This window comes from Chanodichthys erythropterus, chromosome 14 (genome assembly GCF_024489055.1).
Source record: "Chanodichthys erythropterus isolate Z2021 chromosome 14, ASM2448905v1, whole genome shotgun sequence".
NCBI classification, from domain to species: domain Eukaryota; kingdom Metazoa; phylum Chordata; class Actinopteri; order Cypriniformes; family Xenocyprididae; genus Chanodichthys; species Chanodichthys erythropterus.
Window position 1 is genome coordinate 18,863,698 of NC_090234.1, and position 23,290 is coordinate 18,886,987.

Below are 23,290 nucleotides of genomic sequence, written 5' to 3' on the forward strand. Positions count from 1 at the left end.
TGGACATAGGAAAATGCTAAATCTGAATGCAGGTAATAAACTCGTTCAATCTCTTTCACACAATACTCTTCTACATAATACAGTAAACTTCAATGAACAATATCAATTGAGAACATACAGTTTAAGTTGCTAAGAGTGGTTGCTAAGGGTGTTGTGTAGTGATACACAGAACCATTGGGTGAAGCGGTCATAGTCGTGTTTTATCATGAATAAAACACAGCTATTGACCAATCAGAATAAAGGACAGGAACTAACCATCTTATAAAGCTCAACACAGTAAGTCTTATTGTTTAAATCTCGTTTTCTTGATTTATTGCGAGTACCATGTTTTAACATGACTAATATCACGATCTAGCTTACTGCAGTGTGCAACAAATGTCTCATAGTAGCCTCCGAGTGAACACACAGAGTAGCATTATAACAACTTTCAACACATAAATGTATTTAATATGATAAACAGTGCTGCGTTACCCCACATACACTTGACCGGAAGAAGCAGAAGTGGTTGTCTACGGCATAAAAAAAACAAAACAAAAAAACACCCTGCTTCATACGCCTTTGTTTTGAATAAGCGATCTCTAGCGGCTAAAACTACATACTGTGCCTTAAATGTAAACAGCCTTTTTGTAGATTTTAAGGTTTGTCTAGAAATTGTATTTTGAAAATAAACCCACCCTGAGATATGTTTGGTGAAGTAAAAAGTGTGACAACTAGCTCCACTCATCTACAGTTGGGTCCAAAAACACATACTATATTATACACAGTGTAACAATACATACTTTTATAAGAGTGGCATATTTGCTATTTTATTTTGTGATTTTTAGAGTATGCGGAAGCTGCAGCAACAGTCACACATTCACTGGTCAAATTCTGCAATTCTTTTTGACTTACTGAAATCTGACAAGGACAAAGACCCATTAGCTGCCATTCTAGCTCCACACAGACAATTTAGATATTCAAATATGCCCTCGCTTTGTGGAAACTGTTTGCAATGAGAAGCTGAATAAGTAATGTGACATTAATCTCTCTCTTTCTGCATTTGTCCCGTAACACACCTTTGCCAGAGAGAGGTGTGTGATGTCTCTTTGAGTCTACAGTGTGCCCTGGAAAGAAAGGGGCATCCATGCCATTGAAACAGGAAGGTCAAAATGCTAATTCGCTCTCATTCTTCCTCGACGTCTCCCTCACCCATCAATAGAGACTGGGTCGATGTTTTTAATTATTCTGTCAGCTTCAAAGAATTCCTCGTCAGAATATGGTGGCGCTCGCGAAGGTCTGAGCTCTCAGATAAATGTTATCCATTCCTGTGACGACGTCTCTTCTCTCTCTCTCTGCGGACTCTCAGGTCGTACCTCAAGAGTAATTACTATAGATCAATATGCTTAGGGTTGGCAGAGGGAACAGGGCCAATTATCTCTCTGGACATTAGCTAAATGGTCGTGTGAAGTGAACGGGCGTGTAGTGTTTTATTTGACATCAGGAAACAATGTAATCACAGGCCGGCTCAATCTAGGGCACACAAACACCAACAGATCTCTATTGTGAGGTGAAAGCTCTTTCCTCAGCACCACCGCAGAGAAACTCATGCTGCTGTTGGGCAGCAATGCAAGAGTCTACAATAGCAAAGCATAAAGATTTCCAAAAGATCAGAATTTGCATGTAAATACACCCCAACAAAACCAAGATAAGACCAACAAGAATACGTTTTATTTATTTATTTATTTATTTGGAAGAAAATGTGAGTGGTGTTTGCCTATGCAAAATTCACCATCACAATGCTAAAGGTGTTGCATTGTGGTGGTTTGAGTGGTTTTAGCAAGTCAAATCATTTATGTTGCAGTTTATACAACACAGATTGTTTCAAATCAGCTTCACATTAATAAACAGGAAAATAATAGTGTTAATGTTGTAAAATTAATCAATTATGCAACAAATTCAGCTGTGAAGCAGCTTTACATAAGACAAAGTGTGTCATTCAGTTTAGTTTAATGATGTTTCAATTAAGGTCAATAACTGTCATGGTTATAGCAAAGAGAGGATCTTCTAGAAAACACAAAGATAATCCAAACGAGATTTCTCTCAGGCAGCTATTTCAGTTATGTAAGTACAACTCCTATCTCTTTAAAGGTGCCATTGACCGTTTTTTTACATGATGTAATATAAGTCTAAGGTGTCCCCTGAATGTGTCTGTGAAGTTGCAGCTCAAAATACCACATAGATTTTTTTTAATTAATTTTTTTAACTGCCTATTTTGAGGCATAATTAGAAATGCGCCGATTCAGGCTGCGGCCCCTTTAAATCACGCGCTCTCCGCCCACTCCCGAGCTCTCGACTCTATCACTACATAAACAAAGTTCACACAGCTAATATAACCCTCAAAATGGATCTTTACAAAGAGTTTGTCATGCAGCATGTCTAATCGCATAAGTACAGTGTTTATTTGGATGTTTACATTTGATTCTGAATGAGTTTGATAGTGCTCCGTGGCTAAAGCTAACATTACACACTGTTGGAGAGATTTATAAAGAATGAAGTTGTGTTTATGAATTATACAGACTGCAAGTGTTTAAAAATGAAAATAGCAACAGCTCTCTTGTCTCCATGAATACAGTAAGAGACGATGGTAACTTTAACCACATTTAACAGTACATTAGCAACATGCTAATGAAACATTTAGAAAGACAGTTTACAAATATCACTAAAAATCATGATATCATGGATCATGTCAGTTATTATTGCTCCATCTGCCATTTTTCGCTATTGTTCTCGCTTGCTTACCTAGTCTGATGATGCAGCTGTGCACAGATCCAGACGTTAATACTGGCTGCCCTTGTCTAATGCCTCGATCATGAGCTGGCATATGCAAATATTGGGGGCGTACATATTAATGATCCCGACTGTTACATAACAGTCAGTGTTATGTTGAGATTCGCCTGTTCTTCGGAGGTCTTTTAAACAAATGAGATTTATATAAGAAGGAGGAAACAATGGAGTTTGAGACTCACTGTATGTCATTTCCCTGTAATGAACTCATGTTATTCAACTATGCTGAGGTAAATTCAATTTTCAATTCGATGGCACCTTTAAATAGGGAAACATAAAATTCTCCAAAGCTGCTCACCAAACTTACGAATTCACATTTGAATTACCAGTAAAATATGACAAGAAATACCTCATAAATGTTGTTTCTCATGTACAAATGGCATTAAAAAGGTATATATTTCAGGTTGGTGCAGTCCTAAGTGCGAGTCTCAGGTTTCTATGGGAATCTGAACTTTTAATGGCAGCTAAAGTGATGCAACAAGTTTACCAACTGCTAAATGGCTCTTATATTTAGAAGGCAGGACTAGTCTCATTCTGCCATATTGTGTGTTAATGTTTCCCTTATACAAGTGAACAGTCTTTGTATAGCAATAATCTTTGATACACACAGGAATACAAGTGGCTAATGAGGAACAGGTGTGTGTCATGAGTAACCATGGAGACTACAAGGGTAACTATCACTGCGTCTCATTTAGAAGGCTGCGCCCTCCGGAGGTCGCATTGGAAGGCTGCATACATCAAGGCAGACTCATTTAAGAAAAATAACAGTTAGATTGCAAAGAAAGAAAAAAATAACAGTATTTTACACCTCACGAGAAATAACGGTCAATTTTATTACAGTTACTTTTCTTAAATAAGACATCCTTGATGACAAATGCAGCCTACAAATGTGACCTCCGGAGGACGTAGCTTCTAAAATGAGACAAAGCTTATGGAAACTAACAAGACAGTAATGGAAACAAAGGAAGTAGGAACTAATACACAGGAAATTAAAACAGAAACATCAAAATAACAGAATAACAAAATAAGAGTCCTTGAACAAAGACACAGGGAAATCGTGACAATAACTGTGTTAACAAAACAATGTTTTATGAGGCACAGTTAATCATTTATCATAGTTTATTGCAGGGTTGCTAGGTGGTTAGTTATTAGTCACAATACTTTTAAAAAAAGCCCAAAAGTCTGATAAGGCTCAGGTCCTTCCTTCAATGTAAATCTAATCATCCACCATGCTAACATCTTGCTCGCTTTTTAAATTTAATACATAAAAATCATGTTCAAATAGACAATTACAAGCGGTTTTCAATCTTTAGATGCCACGGACTCCCAAATATGATTATCCTCATCCTCATGAGAGACCCCGATAATAAAATGTAAAATGCATGTATAAAGTTTCTTGTATAAAAGACCCAAATTAGACTATGAAAAATTATTATAAATATATCTAAAATATTATTAATATTATATGGAATAATTAATATTAATTAATACATTATTAAATAAATAAATAATTAATATTATATGGAATAATTACAGCACAACTGTTTTCAACATTGATAAAAGAAAAAATATTATTTGGAAAATATTTAGTTTCTATGAAGCTACAACAATATAATACTGTACTGTTAAAAGATTTATTTATTCATTTATTGGCTTAATTATTTTGTATTTATTTATCTAAACTATTTATTTATTCTAAGTTTTATTCATTTAATCTTATTTATTTTTACATTTATTTTAATACAATTTCTTATTTGAATGTAAGTTTTATTTATTTAATTTAGTTTTGTTTCTATTATTTTTATTTTTTTTCTTTAAATTTTCATGGACCCCCTAGCACTCCCTTGTGGCCCTCTGCTGGTCCCTGGACCCCAGTTTGAAACCCCCTGTGCTATTAGAAATGCTCACCTTAACAAACGGCACATACCTCAATGAAAACAGTGGCAATCCCTCAACGATAGCAATAAAAACTGTAAAAGCAATCATAGTGACAAGGGTTATGATAAAAATGCTGATAACGGCGACAAAGCCAACAACCAATAACAACAAAATCTACAAAAATGACAAAACAATATATTGTTTCAGCTCATCTTCATGCAACCACCAATAGGAATCAGAAAAGTGTGTGACATCTCTTCATCCATCCCTGCTTTTTTCTTCTCCAGGGGAGAGTGAATGTAAAGTTTAACCAACAGCTTGAAATGGGGCCCAGATGCAGGGTCCAGACCAAATTGAAGTGTGCTGGATTCAGATAAGTGTAATGTCCTGGGGTTTGCGGCCCGTCTCATAGCGCGCCACTTCTCTTTGCTCTCGGTGACAGCAGGTGTGGCGTCAGCGCGCGCAGGGAGACAAGGTCACCGGGATTCCAGGCTAATAAATGGTGTGAAGATGGAACGGGCCGGTGGAGAGCGAGGCTGTGGAGCGATTCGCCACATACATCAACTCCACTGAGCAGAAAATTGAAATGGAAATCTGGGCCTTGAATGAGTGCAGATCCCATTGTCCCCAGAATGCAATCTGATGATGTATGATATCTTTTAAGGCGGCCGGTCCCCGCTCGCCGCTTCATTTTGAACCACAACTGGACAGGTGAGCTCATGTGAAACTTTGCGGGCGCGTCTGAATGAGGTTCCCCAGACAGAGTATGATGACTCCTCAGTGAAAATTAGATATATAAGCACATTATGGATTCATGAAGATCAAGATGAATGTCTCCAGTGAGTAAACTAATTGCTGTGTATATGCAGAGAAATGTGATAAACACTTGAGGTTCAATAGCTTTGATGAGAAAAGCAATAAAAGCATATACATAAATCACAGATGCAACTGACAAAGCAAATTTCAACACGAGACTGAACATGATACCAGCGCATAAACGAACACAAGGCCAGTGTAGCACGATTCCCGAATGAAATAAATCATACCGGAGTTGTGAATGTGAGTTTGCAGCCTGTATAGTTGTGATGCAGTGCCAGAGTCTGAGTGCAAATCTTTCTGCTGAACTGAAAAACTATTTAGTGCGATTCCCGACCGAATTGCTGAATTGAGAATTGCATACTAGTATAAGCTACCACTCGTATGCTATTACCATTATCATATCTTTCTATAGCAGAAATAGTAAAAGTAGACTCGACCTCAGCAAGTGTCTCTTCTGAGTGAATCACTCGTTCACTTTTTTTTAGTGAATCAAAATCATACAGCGTGAACAGTGTAGTCTGATTCCTGAACGAATGAGCTGGTTATTTGATGTGAACGAAAAACATTCAGCACATCCAGGGTCTGATTCCACAACAAAAGACTCTTGAGTCCGTTTTAGAAAACCAAAAACACAGATGTGGTGGACTGATTGATTTCCTAATGAAAGATGCTTATAAACCGGTTCTTTTTTTGTGAATCAAAAACATACAGTGTGACAAGTGAATCCCGATTCCTGAACGATTTACTTTTTTTTAAGCAGATTCTTTTAATAAATGGTTTATAAACGCGGGTTTCTATATTGAATCTCTATGATTACCCATTCACTTAACTGAATGAGAGCGGTTAAAGTCACAATATGTAAGATTTTTGCAGTAAAATAAGCCTTCGTTTTGAATAGGCGACCTCTAGCGGCGAAAAATCGACATATTGTAGCTTTAATAAATTGACATTTATCTCATAAAGGCACAATATGTACGATTTTTGGGTAACAATTTAGAATACTGATCCTTCATTAATGAATAACTACACAGGAACAAATGAATAATGCATTATTAACACTATAGTAACTACTATTAACTAACAATAAACTAATGAATTAGTAAGTAATAGTGCTCAGTTGAATGTGAGTTCACTATTAACCAATCATTAACTACTGTTTTTTACCCAGAGAACTACTATACATGTTCATAATTAACATGAATGATGCATAATGTATGATTAATTAATAAGTAACGGTCTTGGTAACACACTAGTAATAACTGAAGTATTACCAAATTACTAATTATTTGCATCAGTATTCTAAAGTGAATAACATGATAACTCTCTAGTAACTAATGAAGTCTTTGTAAACTTCTTAGGTTTTTGTATGTTTTGTATGTATATTTGGTGACACTTTAGTAATTACTAGTGAGTTACTATGATCTTCACTTTAGAATACTGATCCAAATAAGAAGTAGTTACTTTAAGAGTTATATAGTAACTCTTGAGTAGGGTTGGGAATTGTGAGAAATTTTCCGGTTCCGGTTCCGGTTCTGCCTAACGATTCCGGTTCCATTAAAATAATTAAACAACTATTAAAAAATAGTAGTAAGGGAAAAATGCACAATACTCGACTCAAACAGTCCTTTTTGTGTAAAATTAATTTAACAAACTGTTAAATCTCAACAAATTTGCTAACACTTAACTAATGTTAACTAATGAACCTTATTGTAAACTCAATTAACCTGAACTAATAATGAACTGCATTTCTACAGCATTTATAATCTTTGTTAATGTTAATTTCAACATTTACATGATTCAAATCAGGAGTTGTATTTGTTAACATTAGTTAATGCACTGTGAAGTAACATGAACAAACTCTGAATGGCTGTATTTTTATTAACATTAACAAAGATTAAAAAATACAGTAACAAAGGTATTACTGATGGTTAGTTCATAAATGAACCTTATAAAGTGTTACCACAAATTAGAAAGGATGCTTGAACACACATGTAAGATTCAGACAGGTGAAACAGAATATTTTTGAAAGTTGGATTCATAAAGACTTTTTTCTGACAGAATGATTCATTGATAGACACATTTTTAACAGTAAATTTGTTGCCACCTAGTGGCGTAACAATGCAATCGATACAGTCGTCACTTTCAGAACAGAAGGTAATTTATTATAAGCTAGCTATACATAAACATCAGCGTTTCTATCTAAATAATAAACTTTTGTATACTTCTGTTATAATTGGAATAGGCCTATTTGTCACACAGAAATAATGATAGCCTACTGTGCTTTTGAAAAGACTGTTTGTGAAGCTGTTTATATACACATTACAACTCTCTTCAGATCAACGGCAGCGCGAACGTAGGTTTGAATGTTGCAATTTTACTTTTGTCAAAGGTTTAATATACAGGGGCGATCATGTGGGTGATAAAATCGAGAACGTGATCTTTTAAAGATTAATCGTGCAGGTTTGGGCATGTCTCCTTCTCTCTCTCTATTGAAATCTTGCGTTTATGAGTAGCGCCGCGCGAGGGCTTTTCAGTGCATTCATTGCTATAATATTCATGATGTGAGATGTCTCTATGAAAGGATACGCTCCCCGCAGTTCGACCACCCATCACACCAGAACCGTTTTCAGAACCGAAACTTAGAAATCTTGCACGGTTCCGGTTCTTTTAAAAAAACACTACCGGTTCCGGATGAGAACCGGTTCTCGGTTCCCAACCCTACTCTTGAGTTATTACTATCCAATACTTTACAAAAACCTCAAAAGTTTACAATAACTTTAGTTAATAGAGTTCATTCACGGCGTCATCAAGGTAGGCCTTTATTATTGTTTTGAATAAGCAACTTCTAGCGGAGACACTTACATACTGCGCCTTTAAATGTGCCCTAGAACCAGTTTTCACAAGATGTAATATAAGTCTAAGGTGTCCCCTGAATGTGTCTGTGAAGTTTCAGCTCAAAATACCCCATAGATTTTTTTTAATTAATTTTTTTTAAACTGCCTATTTTGGGGCATCATTAACTATGCACCGATTCAGGCTGCATCCCCTTTTATTCTCGTGCTCCCCCTCCCCCGGAGCTCGCGCTTGCCTTGAACAGCAAAAACACAGTTTACACAGCTAATATAACCCTCAAAATGGATCTTTACAAGATGTTCATCATGCATACTGCTTGCATACATCGGATCATGTAAGTATAGTATTTATTTGGATGTATTACATTTGATTCTGAATGAGTTTGAGGCTATGCTGCGTAGCTAAAGCTAACATTACACACTGTTGGAGAGATTTATAAAGAATGAAGTTCTGTTTGTGCATTATACAGACTGCAAGTGTTTAAAAATGAAAATAGCAACGGATCTCTTGTCTCCGTGAATACAGTAAGAAACGATGATAACTTTAACCACATTTAACAGTACATTAGCAACATGCTAACGAAACATTTAGAAAGACAATTTACAAAATTACAAAATTCACTAAAATTATCATGTTATCATGGATCATGTCAGTTATTATCGCTCCATCTGCCATTTTTCGCTATTGTTCTTGCTTGCTTACCTAGTCTGATGATTCAGCTGTGCACATCCAGACGTCCTGCCCTTGTCTAATGGCTTGATCATGGGCTGGCATATGCAAATATTGGGGCGTACACCCCGACTGTTACGTAACAGGTCTTTTTAACAAATGAGATTTATATAAGGAGGAAGCAATGGAGTTTGAAACTCAGTGTATGTCTTTTCCATGTACTGAACTCTTGTTATTTAACTATGACAATATAAATTCAATATTTAATTCTAGGGCACCTTTAATGAACTTTAAGCTCTTATATCTTTAGTGATATTTGTATATCGAAATGGAAATACTTGAGATTTATTTTGCATAGTAAACTGGTTTTAAAGCAGACATTTTAAAGATTTTCAGAAAGATTATGACAGATTTCATGCTGACATGAACAAGGATGGATGAAAGAAACATCCATAAACAAGTAAGCTTTTCATCTTTTTGTCCATCACATACCGACACAAAAACAAGGTCAGGGGAAAGTTCTCTGCTGGAAAATGATCAGCAGAGGACAGAGTCCGTCCTGAGGAGAGGTGGTCAAGATGGACGAGACGGGGGCCAGAAACTCCCCAGCTAATAAACTTCCAGACAGCACTGCTGCCATTTCAAACCAGAGGGTAGGTGGAGGTAATGACGCTTTCAGTTTTCAGTTCTAAATCACTTTTGATTTAGAAGACTTCTGGGGACATACAGCAAAAACACAATAGAAACCACAACAATTTTCAAAAGTACAGGTTCATATTTTAAGAGAGGTGCTTTGAAGTCAGGAACATACCCTGGGAAAATAAGGTGAATCTCATGAATTTCATATTTATTAGCCTTTAATTATGCTGATTTAAAATCAGTTGTTAAATAAAAACATTCTATTACAGTGTACAATATATAGACAAAATATATCTTAATCTTTATTTTGGGATGAAATTTGACCTGAACATGTTTCAGAGGTACCTGTAGTTTTTTTATACAGAGACAGGACTGATGCAGCAGTGATGGTAGCAGGTGGAGGTGTTTAGAGGAGAATATCTCCATCTGTTGATGAACATGGTGCTCCATTAAGCTGATCACTGAAGAAAATCAACAAGCCACCGCAGGGAGAAGCAAACTAATGGCCAAGGTAACTTCATTATATATGACAAACTCTGTGGCTCTATCAGAGAAGTGGAATAATCTTAAATCCAGATGTACTTTTTAATCACAATAAACAGACAATTTTTATAACCAACACTAGCCCGATTATTTCAATGACACACTTCACGCTGTTGCATTACCTGTGTCTGTGTGATTAACAATGCTGCAGGACATTAGTCGGGGTCCCCACACTTCCATGACTGGTCTAATTATCACAAACAACTGGAAGTTTCATGGTAAAGGATTTTTTAGAAATCATTATGAGCTTGCTCCATTATGAGGACCACCTTCCTAATATTGTGTTGGTCCCCATTTTGCTGCCAAAACAGCCCTGACCCGTCGAGGCATGGACTCCACTAGACCCCTGAAGGTGTGCTGTGGTATCTGACACCAAGATGTTAGCAGCAGATCCTTTAAGTCCTGTAAGTTCCAAGGTGGAGCCTCCATGGATCGGATTTGTTTGTTCAGCACATCCCACAGATGGTCGATTGGATTGAGATCTGGAGAATTTAGAAGCCAAGTCAACACCTCAAACTCGTCGTTGTGCTCTTCAAACCATTCCTGAACCATTTTTGCTTTGTGGCAGGGCACATTATCCTGCTGAAAGAGGCCAGAGGTACCAGGGAATACCGTTTCCATGAAAGACTGTTCATGGTCTGCAACAATACTTAGGTAGGTGGTTCGTGTCAAAGTAACATCCACATGGATGGCAGCACCCAAGGTTTCCCAGCAGAACATTGCCCAAAGCATCACACTGCCTCCACCAGCTTGATTTCTTCCCATAGTGCATCCTGGTGCCATGTGTTCCCCAGGTAAGCGATGCACCCGACCATCCACGTGATGTAAAAGAAACGTGATTCATCAGACCAGGCCACCTTCTACCATTGCTCCGTGGTCCAGTTCTGATGCTCACTGTTGGCGGTGGACAGGGGTCAGCATGGGCACCCTGACTGATCTGCTGCTATGCAGCTCCATATGCAACAAACTGTGATGCACTGTGTGTTCTGACACCTTTCTATCAGAACCAGCATTAACTTCTTGAGCAATTTGAGCTACAGTAGCTCGTCTGTTGGATCGGACCACACGGGCCAGCCGTCGCTCCCCACGTGCATCAATGAGCCCGGTTCACCACTGTTCCTTCTTTGGAGCACTTTTGATAGATACTGACCACTGCAGACCGGGAACACCCCACAAGAGCTGCAGTTTTGGAGATGTTCTGACCCAGTCGTCTAGCCATCACAATTTGGCCCTTGTCAAACTCACTCAAATCCTTACGCTTGCCCATTTTTCCTGCTTCTAACACAATAACTTTGAGGACAAAATGTTCACTTGCTGCCTAATATATCCAATCCACTAACAGGTGCCGTGATGAAGAGATAATCAGTGTTATTCACTTCACCTGTCAGTGCTCATAATGTTATGCCTTATCCGTGTGTGTGCGCATGTTTTTGTGACTTATCAGGACACAAATTTGTATACTGACATGGGTATGACATAGGTATTACAAGGAGAGGGTGACTTATGGAGGACATTACCCCATGTCCCCATTTTTCAAAAGGCTTATAAATCACACAGAATGAGTTTTTGTGAGAAAGTAAAAATGTGCAGTTTTCTGTGATGGGTTATATGTTTATATATAGTGAACCAATGAATAAAACCATGTCATTTACTTAGATAAAGATTAAACCTGAATGAATGAAGCATTTTCTCTGAAGCTGTAGGGAGGCAGAGCTCAGTCACATGCTGTAAGTGGGTGGTCAAATTTCTTTGAAGAATCAGAGCTAGTGCTAGAAAAAAAGAGAAAGCCACAATTCAAAGAAAATGATCAATGATTTTCCCCATGAAGTTATGCATTGAAGGAGATACCTCAGCTTCACAAAGGTGTGAGAACTGCAAGGAAGCAATATTATTTCATATTTCTCTGCAGCCTTCATGGTTGGAATAATAATGTCATAGTTTTGTTCAGTCCAATAAAGGTTATTTTTTGTAAAATTCTTGATTGTACAAATGAAAAATTATTATGTTGAAAGTTGTCACTTTAAGTCAGGGGTGTCCAAACTTTCTAAAGGGGGGCAGATTTGATGTTGTGGACACACTATTAGAATAATAATAAAAAATTAATATAGTAAAACTCAATATATCTCACGTTTCTGCCACAATACCATAGTTACATTTAGTGTTACTACAGTAAATCCATGGTATGTTCGTCATTTGTGGACTGGTGTCATAAAAGAAAGATCAACATACCGTACAGGTTTGGATCAACATGACAGTAAATAAATGATGGCAGATTTGATCATTATTAGGTGAACTGTCCCTTAAAGTGACTATTCCCCAGACCAATTTCTGCATGAATAGATTTAAATCACGTGTTGTGCAAATGTCTCCAATAATAAAGTCATCTTCAGGGCAAGTTTTCCTCTAATGCTCGCAAAGAGAAATATCACCAATTAAATTTTGAAGCAGCGCAATCAATGATGCCAAATTTAAAATTCCCTGACAATTCTAGGCTTTTCATGAGCGTGGGAACCACGATTGCAGTGAATTTACCTCTTATTTCTCATCCCATATTAGCTGGTGAATAATTCCCTCTATTAATCCAGATGAAGGTGAAGTACCCAGCAGGCATGGAAGGGAAGCATGAATCTCTGTGCTTAAGATCTCAGCAAGCGCAGAAGACTTCAGGGCTTCCCTGGACGACTCCGACTTGAGAGAGACCAACTTCCAGCCGTACATCATAAACAGATCCCATTGGGCTGACTGGCTTTTTGAGTGTGTCTGTGGAACTGGTTACTGATTCATTATTAATACAAGCACCATGCATCTGACGACTCAGCCAGACTCAATGAGAGACACAGTGTTTATCAGAGGGGAAATGACTACGTGATCAACACTTGCACTGTTTGTTGGTTCAATGATGCACCTAGTCTGATGATTGAAGATTAAATTTCTAGTTCCAGATTAGGAAGAAGTTTTGGAAGAAGTTCTCCAGCATTGCTGTCCTTAAAGTACCTCAACAAACTTTATAGGGGCTTGTGGGAGTGCAGAGGATTCCTAAACCTTGACAGCAGCAGTGGGGACTGCTGAGTTTCTGCCTGCATGTGTGAGAAATAAAAGACTTTGCACATGGCGGAGCTTAGATCAGAAACAACAGCAAGTGTCACCAGGACTGATCAGAGACACACAGTCTGTTCCAAAACATCCACTGCGTTCCTGTTTACACAATGGTGCCTTCATAGGGCACTTCAAAGGAAGTGAAATCTTTACTTAAAAAGTGCATTACGAATGACGGTTTAGAGTTTTTATGGAGTTTTATGAATAATAGTGGTCTATCCATATACCACATATCACAATTTATATTGTATAATTCATATAATGTGACATACCTTACTTATTGTAAAATACGTCATTTATGGAATACTTTTATTATTATTATTACAGCAGCAATATGTAATATTGACAGCTAGCTGTTGAAATGAGTACTGCAGCCAAATTCTAAATACTGGAAAGTTGTTATCCCCGCCCCTTCAGACTCGACGCTCACGTGGGTTGCCAGATTGAGGAGTGATTGCAATTGACAATGAAAGGCAAAGAGACTTACACACTTGATTAGTTGATTTATCCATGTTTTAATATTCTTCCATAAGAGATTTTTAGATGTATGCTGAGGCTTTTTAGGTCAGGTATAATATGCGATCTCTGAACCAGTTCGTTTGCTGGCTTCCATGGCTGCAATACGCGGTGGTTTCCGCCAACTGGCAACCCGGAGTGTCGAAATACTATTGGGTAAATTGGCAGTGGGCGGGATCACAGAGACCAAAACAAAATAGACATTCTGACACAGAAACAGACATTTCAAAATTGAATAACTGGCTGTAGCATTGTTTTTCAGAGAAATGAGTATGTGAACTTAGTATGCTTCCTAAAGATCTGCAAACATTTTATGGTATTTTTATGCTTTAGTACAGTCAAAAAATTACATACAGCACCTTTAAGATATATCACTGTGATAGTGATTTTTCAGCACAATCTGTTCAAAATAAAGTGATGAGATGCTTTAAACAGAATATCTTACACTTTCTACTAACACTTTTCTCAAAAAACACAAAACAAAAATGATTATTATTATTATTTTTTTAAAGAATCTCTTGAAGTCTCACCCAGGTTGTATTTATTTGATCAAAAATACAGGAAAAAAAACAGTAAAATAGTGGAATATTTTTACAATTTAAAATAACTCTTTTCTATATTAATAAAGTATTCCTGTGATGCAAAGCTGAATTTTCAGCATCATTACTCCAGTGTTCAGTGTCACATGATCCTTCAGAAATCATTCTAATATTCTGATTTGCTGCTCAAGAAACATTTCTTATTATTATCAATGTTGAAAACAATTGTGCTACTTATATTTGTGCAAACCGTAATAAATTTTATTTTAGAATTCTTTGATGTTCGAAAGAACAGTACTTATTTGAAATGGAAAACTTTTGTAACATTATAAAGGTCTTAACTGTTGATCAATTTAATGCCATTGCAAAAAAAAAAAAAAAAAAAAAAAAAAGTATGAATTTCTTTAAAATAAAATCTTGCTCTTTTGATTGTAGTGTAAGTTTACCCCAGGTGGCTTAAAATGTTTTAAACACCTTATAATGTGTTATTTTCAGTAATGGACTGCAGTGCATTGGAAGAATCTTGCATTTGTTGATACGTAGGTATTAATAACAAAACATACATTTTTGTACTTTGGATAGATGATGAAACGTACAATATGGACTTATTGATGTTTACATTTCCAATGGCTCTGGCAGAACCACACTTTACGTAAAATACACACAAATACTCATGAGATCAGTGCCCTGACCAGGGATCTGAATGAAACGCACCCATTTCAATGCTTAGATTATATATTTGTTAGTTTAGCAGCACGCCAAAGTACATTGAAATCTATTTTGAGTTGAGTCTCCCATGTGGGGCACTATTTATACTGAGCACAGAGTTACTGTAGTGTGCTCCAAATCACTTACGAGGCTCCATTTCACTTTAGAAGGAGCTGCCCTTTCTAGGTAGCTCAAGACCGTAACCAAGTCTTGAACATTGTGGGGTATATATATATATATATCAAATATGCCAAAAATGTGAAACGTTTGTTGTCTTGTCACATTCAGTTATGAATTACATTGATTCAAAATGATGAAATTTCATAAAAATTGAGAAGTTTGCATCACTGGATTACTGTCGATGCTGAATATTTCAATCATAAAACAGTCGTCTAATGTGTTTCGTTTTTTACTCAGCTCGTACTCTTTCACTGCTAAAATAAAAGCATTGCGTTGGAATTGGCACTAGTCTTCTGTGAACAGTAAGCCCCGCCTTCTTTGATTTGATTGGCCAGCTCACTCATTCTGACAGTGATGAATACACTATATTGCCAAAAGTTCTGAGATTTGCACATGAACTTTAATGACATCCCATTCTTAATCCGTAGGGTTTAATATGGAGTTGGCCCACCCTTTGCAGCTATAACAGCTTCAACTCTTCTGGGAATGCTTTCCACAAGGTTTAGGAGTGTGTTAATGGGAATTGTTGACCATTCTTCTAGAAGTGCATTTGTGAGGTCAGGCACTGATGTTGGATGAGAAAGCCTGGCTCACAGTCTCCGCTCTAATTCATCCCAAAGGTGTTCTATCGGGTTGTGGTCAGGACTCTGTGCAGGCCAGTCAAGTTCCTCCACACCAAACTCACTCATCCATGTCTTTATGGATCTTGCTTTGTGCACTGGTGCGCAGTCATGTTGGAACAGGAAGGGCCATCCCCAAACTGTTCCCACAAAGTTGGGAGCATGAAATTGTCCAAAATGTCTTGGTATGCTGAAGCATTAAGAGTTCCTTTCACTGGAACTAAGGGGCGAAGCCCAACCCCTGAAAAACAACCACACACCATAATCCCCCTCCACCAAACTTTACACTCGGCACAATGCAGTCAGGCAAGTACCGTTGCCTGGCAACCGCCAAACCCAGACTCGTCCATCGGATTGCCAGACAGCATCCACTGCATCCGACGCTTTGCATTGCACTTGGTGATGTAAGGCTTGGATGCAGCTGCTCGGCCATGGAAACCCATTCCATAAAGCTCTCTATGCACCGTTCTTGAGCTAATCTGAAGGCCACGTGAAGTTTGGAGGTCTGTAGCTATAACAGAAAGTTGGCGACTTCTACGCACTGTGTGCCTCAGCATGCGCTGACCCCGCTCTGTGATTTTACATGGCCGACCACTTTGTGGCTGAGTTGCTGTCGTTCCCAATTGCTTCCACTTTATGTTACCACTAACAGCTGACCGTGGAATATTTAGCAGTGAGGAAATTTCATGAATGTTTTCACCTGTGGCCATAGAATTGATTGGAACAGCTGAATTCAATGATTTGGAGGGGTGTCCCAATACTTTTGGCAATATAGTGTATATAACAATTCAGCTTTTATAGTTTTTTTTGTGAAGTAGACCCACAAACACACACTTCAAATAAACCAGAAATGAGTGAAAAAAAAAACACACGACACTAATATGCAAAGGTAAACTAAGATCTTTTTTATTTCATTATTTTTTTTTTTTAATGTATAGATCTATTTTTTTTTGTTCCTTTTTCTACATACAAGTCCTTTTTTAAAGTATGTCATCATGCTGGGTGCAGTTTCGGTGAAGTAGCTCATGCAGGTGACCCATGTGGATATTACGAAAGACAGGCAAAAGACGGGGTGGACCGAGATCGAGCTGGACCACCGCCGGACTCCACTGTACAGTCACCAAATCACAAGACGTTTAGAAATGGGCTGGCCAGGACCAGGAGGACAAAAGTCAGGACTCTTTGCTAAGACGCGGCTCAGATTCCCAAAAGAACACAAAAGAAAAATCGTGACATCATACGCTGGCGTCTTGCGCCATCAAAACCCTCTGTAACAGAAGAAGACCGCTGAAGAGAGGGTGAAGACAAAATTAGGATGATGCAAAAGAAAGAAAATATATATTCTTTTTTAGTAAAAAAATCCCGTAAGTCTCCTGTCCTTGAAAAGTGTCACCAGCAGAAAGAGCTACTTTTTGCTGAGCCACATTTATGTAGAACCGACTGTGCTCATTAATTTCAGGCCGTAATTGTTTCTATTAGAGCAAAAGGGAGTCGAAGTCTACAGTCATTAATCATTACAGTACTGCAGATCCCCACACGCTCATATGGGTCCATCAGAAATACATTTCGGCACCAACCACGGCCGCGCTCTGCAAGGACACGGCAGCCCTGGCATTTTGAGTAAAGACCTTAAAACGAAATTGCATGTTGCTTTTTGAGTGAAAAATGAAAATTAGTAATACATATGCAAGGAGTCTACTGTAACGGCATTGGAGAGGGTCACAATATATTTACAGCAGTACATCCACCGTGCACCAGAATACTGAGGATGACGAGCATGTCCCAAAGCCAGTCCCGCATAATAAAAGACAAAACAAAAAACTCATTTGTGAATATGAAAGAACAAAACTCAGTCAAGGCTGAACTGTAAAATGCTGAACAATCTTTGCACCAATAACTTTCTCGTCTTTTTAAAAATAGTCTCCGTTTGTTTAAATGCTTCAAAAGGAAAATAAATGGACATCTTTGGTGAAGATTCAACAGCAATCTCTCAGTCTTTTGCCATGACGTCTCTGCAGAATGCCAACTGGGCTCAGCAGCAGGTGCACAAACGAACACACTCAGACCAACGGACGGACAAACACGCATACTTGCTGGTTTCGTAAAAAAGGTTTAAAATTAACAACAATCCTGCTGGAGAAACCTGATGCCATCGAGCGGGAAATGGAATGATAGCACTGGCGGGATGAAGCAGGTCTGATTTCATGGAAGTCTCGTGGAAGAACAGGCTCTGCGACCCATTGGTACTGTTAACTATTTTTGAAGATTTAAAGGAAAAGTTCACCTAAATCCAAAGCCTGTATGTGGTTATCTTTTCATTGGAACAAAATATAAGAGCTTTTGAATAATCTTCATGCAGCTTTTCATTGTGACCACTGTGTAAATCTCCCCCCAAAAAAATGACTTAAAAGTAGTAATTATTCAATATTTATGACTTTACTAATGGAAAATCTTTCCTTATGCTGAACCTCTCCTAAAGTTTGGGGTCAGTAAGATTATTTTGTAATAAAATAAATACTTTTATTCATCAAGGATGCATTAAATTGATCAAAAGATACAGTAAAAGGTATTTATAGTATTACAAAAGCTTTCCATTTCCAATAAATGCTGCTCTTTTGAACTTTCTATTAATCAAAATCCTGGTTTCCATAAAAAAAAAATATTAAGCGGCACAACGGTTTTAAACTTCGATAATAATAATAAATGGTTCTTGCGCACCAAATCGGAATGTTAGAATATTAGACTGATTTCTGAAGGATCATGTGACACTGAAGACTGGAGTAATGCTGCTGAAAATTCAGCTTTGATCACAGGAATAAATTACTTTTTGAAAATTTTTGTCTTGGTGAGCATACCTGTGAAATGAATATTTCAAACTGCAACTTTAGTAATTTAGTGGATGGGAAATTTATGAATGAATAATTCCTTACATATCAGTCTATTCCTCACACAAATGCTTCCTGAGATCTGAAATATAGTGCTTGTGTCAATGAGGTCTGGTTTCAAATGTCGCTTTTCCACTGCGTGGAACGTCTCGTCTCGGCTCAATTTACTTTCGGTTTGCTTTTCCACTGCAGTTTAGTACCGCTTCAAAGTGGGTGGGATTATAGACTGATCATTGTAGTTGCGCCACCTCTACTGCCGCGGATCCGTTCCTCGCCTACCAATGAGTCTGCACCTCATCTACTGACCACAATACAGCCATTTCTTTTTTCAAGTCGTTTAAAAAAAAGTTGCGTGAACAAACAATACTGCGCGGCTGTTTGTTGTCTCGTGTTTTAAATCCAATGACGCTGGTAGTGACGATTCTCTCTGACCAATCAGTGATCTGCAGTGTTTACACGTCACATTTAGTATCGGTACGGGACGCTTGGAACCTCAAACGAGCCGTACCATTCCATACCGAGCCGTCCCATGCAGTGGAAAAGCGCCAGAAGACAGAGGTTATGCTTCCGTCGTAAGTTGACTTGTGTATGGCCATTGCCGAAAGCTGGTTATTATAGTTAATAAAGTTGTAAATATGTATAATTTTCTTACAAAAGCCAATTGCTTTGCTTCAGAAGGTCTTTTTTAACCTCCTGGAGGCACATGGATTACTTTTATGATGGATGGATGCACTTTTTTGGGCTTCAAAATCATAAGCAGCATTCAGAGCCAGGATAGTTTTTAATATAACTCAGATTATGTCTGAGAGAAGATAGTCATATAAACCTAGGGGGGATTGAGGGCGAGTAGATCATGGGACAAATTTTAATTTTTGGGTGAACTATTCCTTTTAGTCTCATCTGTAAAACCGGGGGTCCATATTATGCATATTATTATCATATTAAGCTTGACATGTCACTATGAACTGTACTATTGTACAGAAAAGAGCTGCACGAAGATCCTTCAAAAATCTCATTTTGTGTTCCAAGGAAAAAACTACAGCATACAGGTTATAGGTTGAGGAACTCTCAAAATGCTCATTTTTGGGTCAACTACTCAGCCTTGCATCTTTCATTTTGTGTGTCAAATCATATGACTGAAATGTTACAGATCCCACCAGGAGTTTATATTATACAGCAACACTCCTGGAATCTGAAAACCACCAAAGCTCAACTTTAAAAAAAAAAAAGAAAGAATGATCAGTACAGAAAATAGTTCTGCTTCCTATCTCTCTATAACCTTACCAGTCAAACATGCTGCACTGGATAAGCCATAAATCAAAGAGCGCCTGAGCTCCTGGCTCAGACCTTCCAACAGCAGAAGTCTGCAGAGGAAAAACCTCATCCTCAAGGACACAGCTGAATTCAGCCTTACAGAAAGCGTCTCTGAGGAGGAATGTAGGCATTCAGGTCTAAGCAGGAAAAGAAAAGATCCTCGAACAAGACGCAAGGATAAAGTGAAAGTCAGAGTCGCCCTTGCAAACCCTCGCTTCCGCATGCAGAGATGGCTTTTCTCAATAATAAACGTGCATCATTTTTCAGAGCATTCTGCCATCTTGAAAAAAAAAAAAAAAAATCCCACAATGCCCTGCTCTCAAACCTGCAGTGACTAAATGCAGCATGATTGTTGAAGGACAAATTCAACCAGAAATAAACTGATTATTTACTCACCTACATATCGTTTCAATTGGTGTTCGTCATGCAAAGCTATTATATGACTTCAGAAGATTTGGAATAAAGTCATATGGAGTGCTTTTATGGAGCTTGGAACGACATGTGGGTGAATTTTCATATTTGGATGAATTGTTCTTTAACATAAGAATGCGCTGCACTCTTAAAAATGCTGGGTTAAAAACAACCCAAGTTGAGTTGAAAATGGACAAACCCAGCGATCGGGTTGTTTTAACGCAGCAGTTGGGTTAAGTGTTTGCTATTTAACAACTATTTTTTTAAAAATTACTGTATTGCTTGCTTAAAATGAACCCAAAATATGCTGGAAATGAACATTTATTTATGTTTAATGAATGAGCATTTATTAAGAAGTTTAATGAATAATAATGAAACACATTTATTAAATTTCTTAGTAATAAACATTCACCTTTTGTTATTATTGTTGCATCTAATAATTATGTGACTGATTTTTAATTTCCAACCTATTTTGGGCTCATTTTAAGCCAGCCATACAGTAATTTTTAAACAATAGTTGAGTTAAATAAAACTGCTCAGCACATTGGGTAAAAACAAACCAATTGCTGGGATTGTCCATTTTCAACCCAACTTGGGTTGTTTTTGACCCAGATTTTTTTAAGAGTGTAGGAAATCTGCCGTCTGAGTGATCCGACGGAATCCATGCAGCTTAAAGTCAATACAGTGTAAAAACATAAAAAGGAAAAGTAGGGCTTCTGAATTGGTCCGTTACAGGCCACTGAAGTATTTAGCCCAGATAAAGGGCTTTCTTAGAGCGAGGCTGGAGCCTTGCGCAATTCGTACATGCATTTAAGACCTCTGAGAAATTTAAATAGCCACGACACATCGTTTAATAACATCAATGCACTTTGGTTGCATCCATAAGACTACTCCATTTTTCCAATTCAAATAACCGTTTGACAATACAGCTTTCGTTTCCAAGCGCTCAAGGAACCATATGCAAAAATTCAAGTTTCCCTCCGAGGTCAAATTAAAATCTGAAATCTACTCCGACTAGAAAGACGGCATAAGCTAATTCTACACTAAAGTCCTGACAAAAGTGTGTCTATCTAAAGGGACCATGCTGTACAGTTATGATCTACGTGAATTTCTTCCCCTTTTAAAATCCGGAGGGAACGGAATAAAAAATATAAATATGCATATGTTTTGCATATCGAGGAGAACCATGCTCAAAAAAGGTGAGCCAGCATTTGGGTAGGCTGGACCAGGAAACCTTCAGACCCATGCGCACAGCTGTGTGGTCGACCTGAAGCCACGTAACGTGCATGTTTACGGCATCGAGGTTTTGTCAGAGCAACCCTCTGTCATGAAAATAGTTTGAAAAACTAAAAAGAACATTTTTCCAGTTACAAATGACATTACATCCTGTTATCTGCTGAAGGCTAATGCCACTAACTTCAAAACAAACATACGTTAAATGACAACCTGCTTCTACATTACAAATTAAAAAGGCAAAGTCATGATTCACACAAAGAGAGCAAAATGACAGACACTAAAGGGCTCTTAGTTTGTCTGAGAACAAACAGCATCGCACACACAAACACACACACACACCCCCGCACATCAAGTGAAGTATTAACAGCTGGTTGTTGTCATGTCCTGGTCTTTTTTATGTCCCCTCTTCAAGAGTTCAGAGAGAACTGGTCCTGTTCTATGGGCTTTTTCACCCAGGCACCCAGGCCCGCTTTGTGAAAGGCCTTGATGAGCGTTTGCTTCGCCGTGTGATACTCCACCGCTGCTTGTTTGGCTTCGTGGTACGAGCTGGGCTTGGGCACTTTGATTCGCAGAGTTGACGAGAGCTGCCGAAGAAATACAAAAAAATGACAGTACGTGATTTGTTTTGTTTGTTTTTGCACTATTTTGTAATATAATACAATATACTAATTAAGCAGTTCTATTTTACATAAAATAAATAAAAATAAAATCAATACATTCATTAAAATGAATAGAACAAATTTATAAAAAGTCAAACAGAAAAACAGAACAAAATGTATGCGTTTTTTTATGCGTTCATGTCAACGGCGTATTGGGGGCCTAAAAAATTGTTAACTTTTGAAAATGTGTTTTAAAGTGCAAGTTTTTGAAAACATTATCATTATTGTCTACTGTTATCATGTAAACTATAAAAATATGAATTTGTGAAAAAGGTGACATCATTCGCGACGTGTGCGTGTTACGTGTTTAGCCTATAGGTGCGTAGTATTTCTTTACAAAGTGACATCGCCATCTACTGGCCTGGCATTAAAAATACAAGCGTTTTTAATCGTTTTCGCGGATCTGTGTGCACGGGGATCGTTTTAACAATGTCATTTGAATGCGAAAAACGCAAAGGAAAAACTATTCCATTTTTAGTACATGAATGAGAGGCTGCATTTACACTGCAAGTCTTAATGCAAAGATCCGATCTTTTGACCATATCTGATTTTTTTGGACGACGTGCTTACATTTCTTTTAAAAGTGACCTGTATCCGATGTCTCCTTTTTACACTGCACTTGGCGAAGCGAACCAAAAATAGCATATATGACATCACAAATCAATTTCAATGGTACACAGAGTTTAATTTATTGACATGGAATTCATAGAGAAAACCTTTTAATGTAAGAGTTACATCCCTACATCAAAATAATACAAATTCTTCATGACAGTATACGAACGCAGCTCTGCTGGAGTTGAATAATACTCGGGTAGATATTTGTTAAACGTCACAGCTTCTGGGTTTGAATCCGCCATCCTATACTAGTTTTTTTTACTCATTAAAACCAAATGTGTTCATCA

At 37.7% G+C, this 23,290-nt stretch overlaps 1 protein-coding gene across 6 annotated transcripts in view; it reads right to left on the reverse strand.

The window, feature by feature from the left end:
* Positions 1-16,765: 16,765 nt before the first annotated feature.
* adarb1b (adenosine deaminase RNA specific B1b) overlaps positions 16,766-23,290 on the reverse strand; it is a 177,668-nt gene continuing 171,143 nt past the window's right edge. For all 6 annotated transcript variants that reach the window (XM_067408640.1, XM_067408634.1, XM_067408638.1 and 3 more), the window contains one exon: positions 16,766-22,313. In XM_067408640.1, coding sequence (XP_067264741.1) covers positions 22,137-22,313 — 177 coding nt within the window. In that variant the 3' untranslated portion in view covers positions 16,766-22,136. The remainder of the gene's footprint in view (positions 22,314-23,290) is intronic.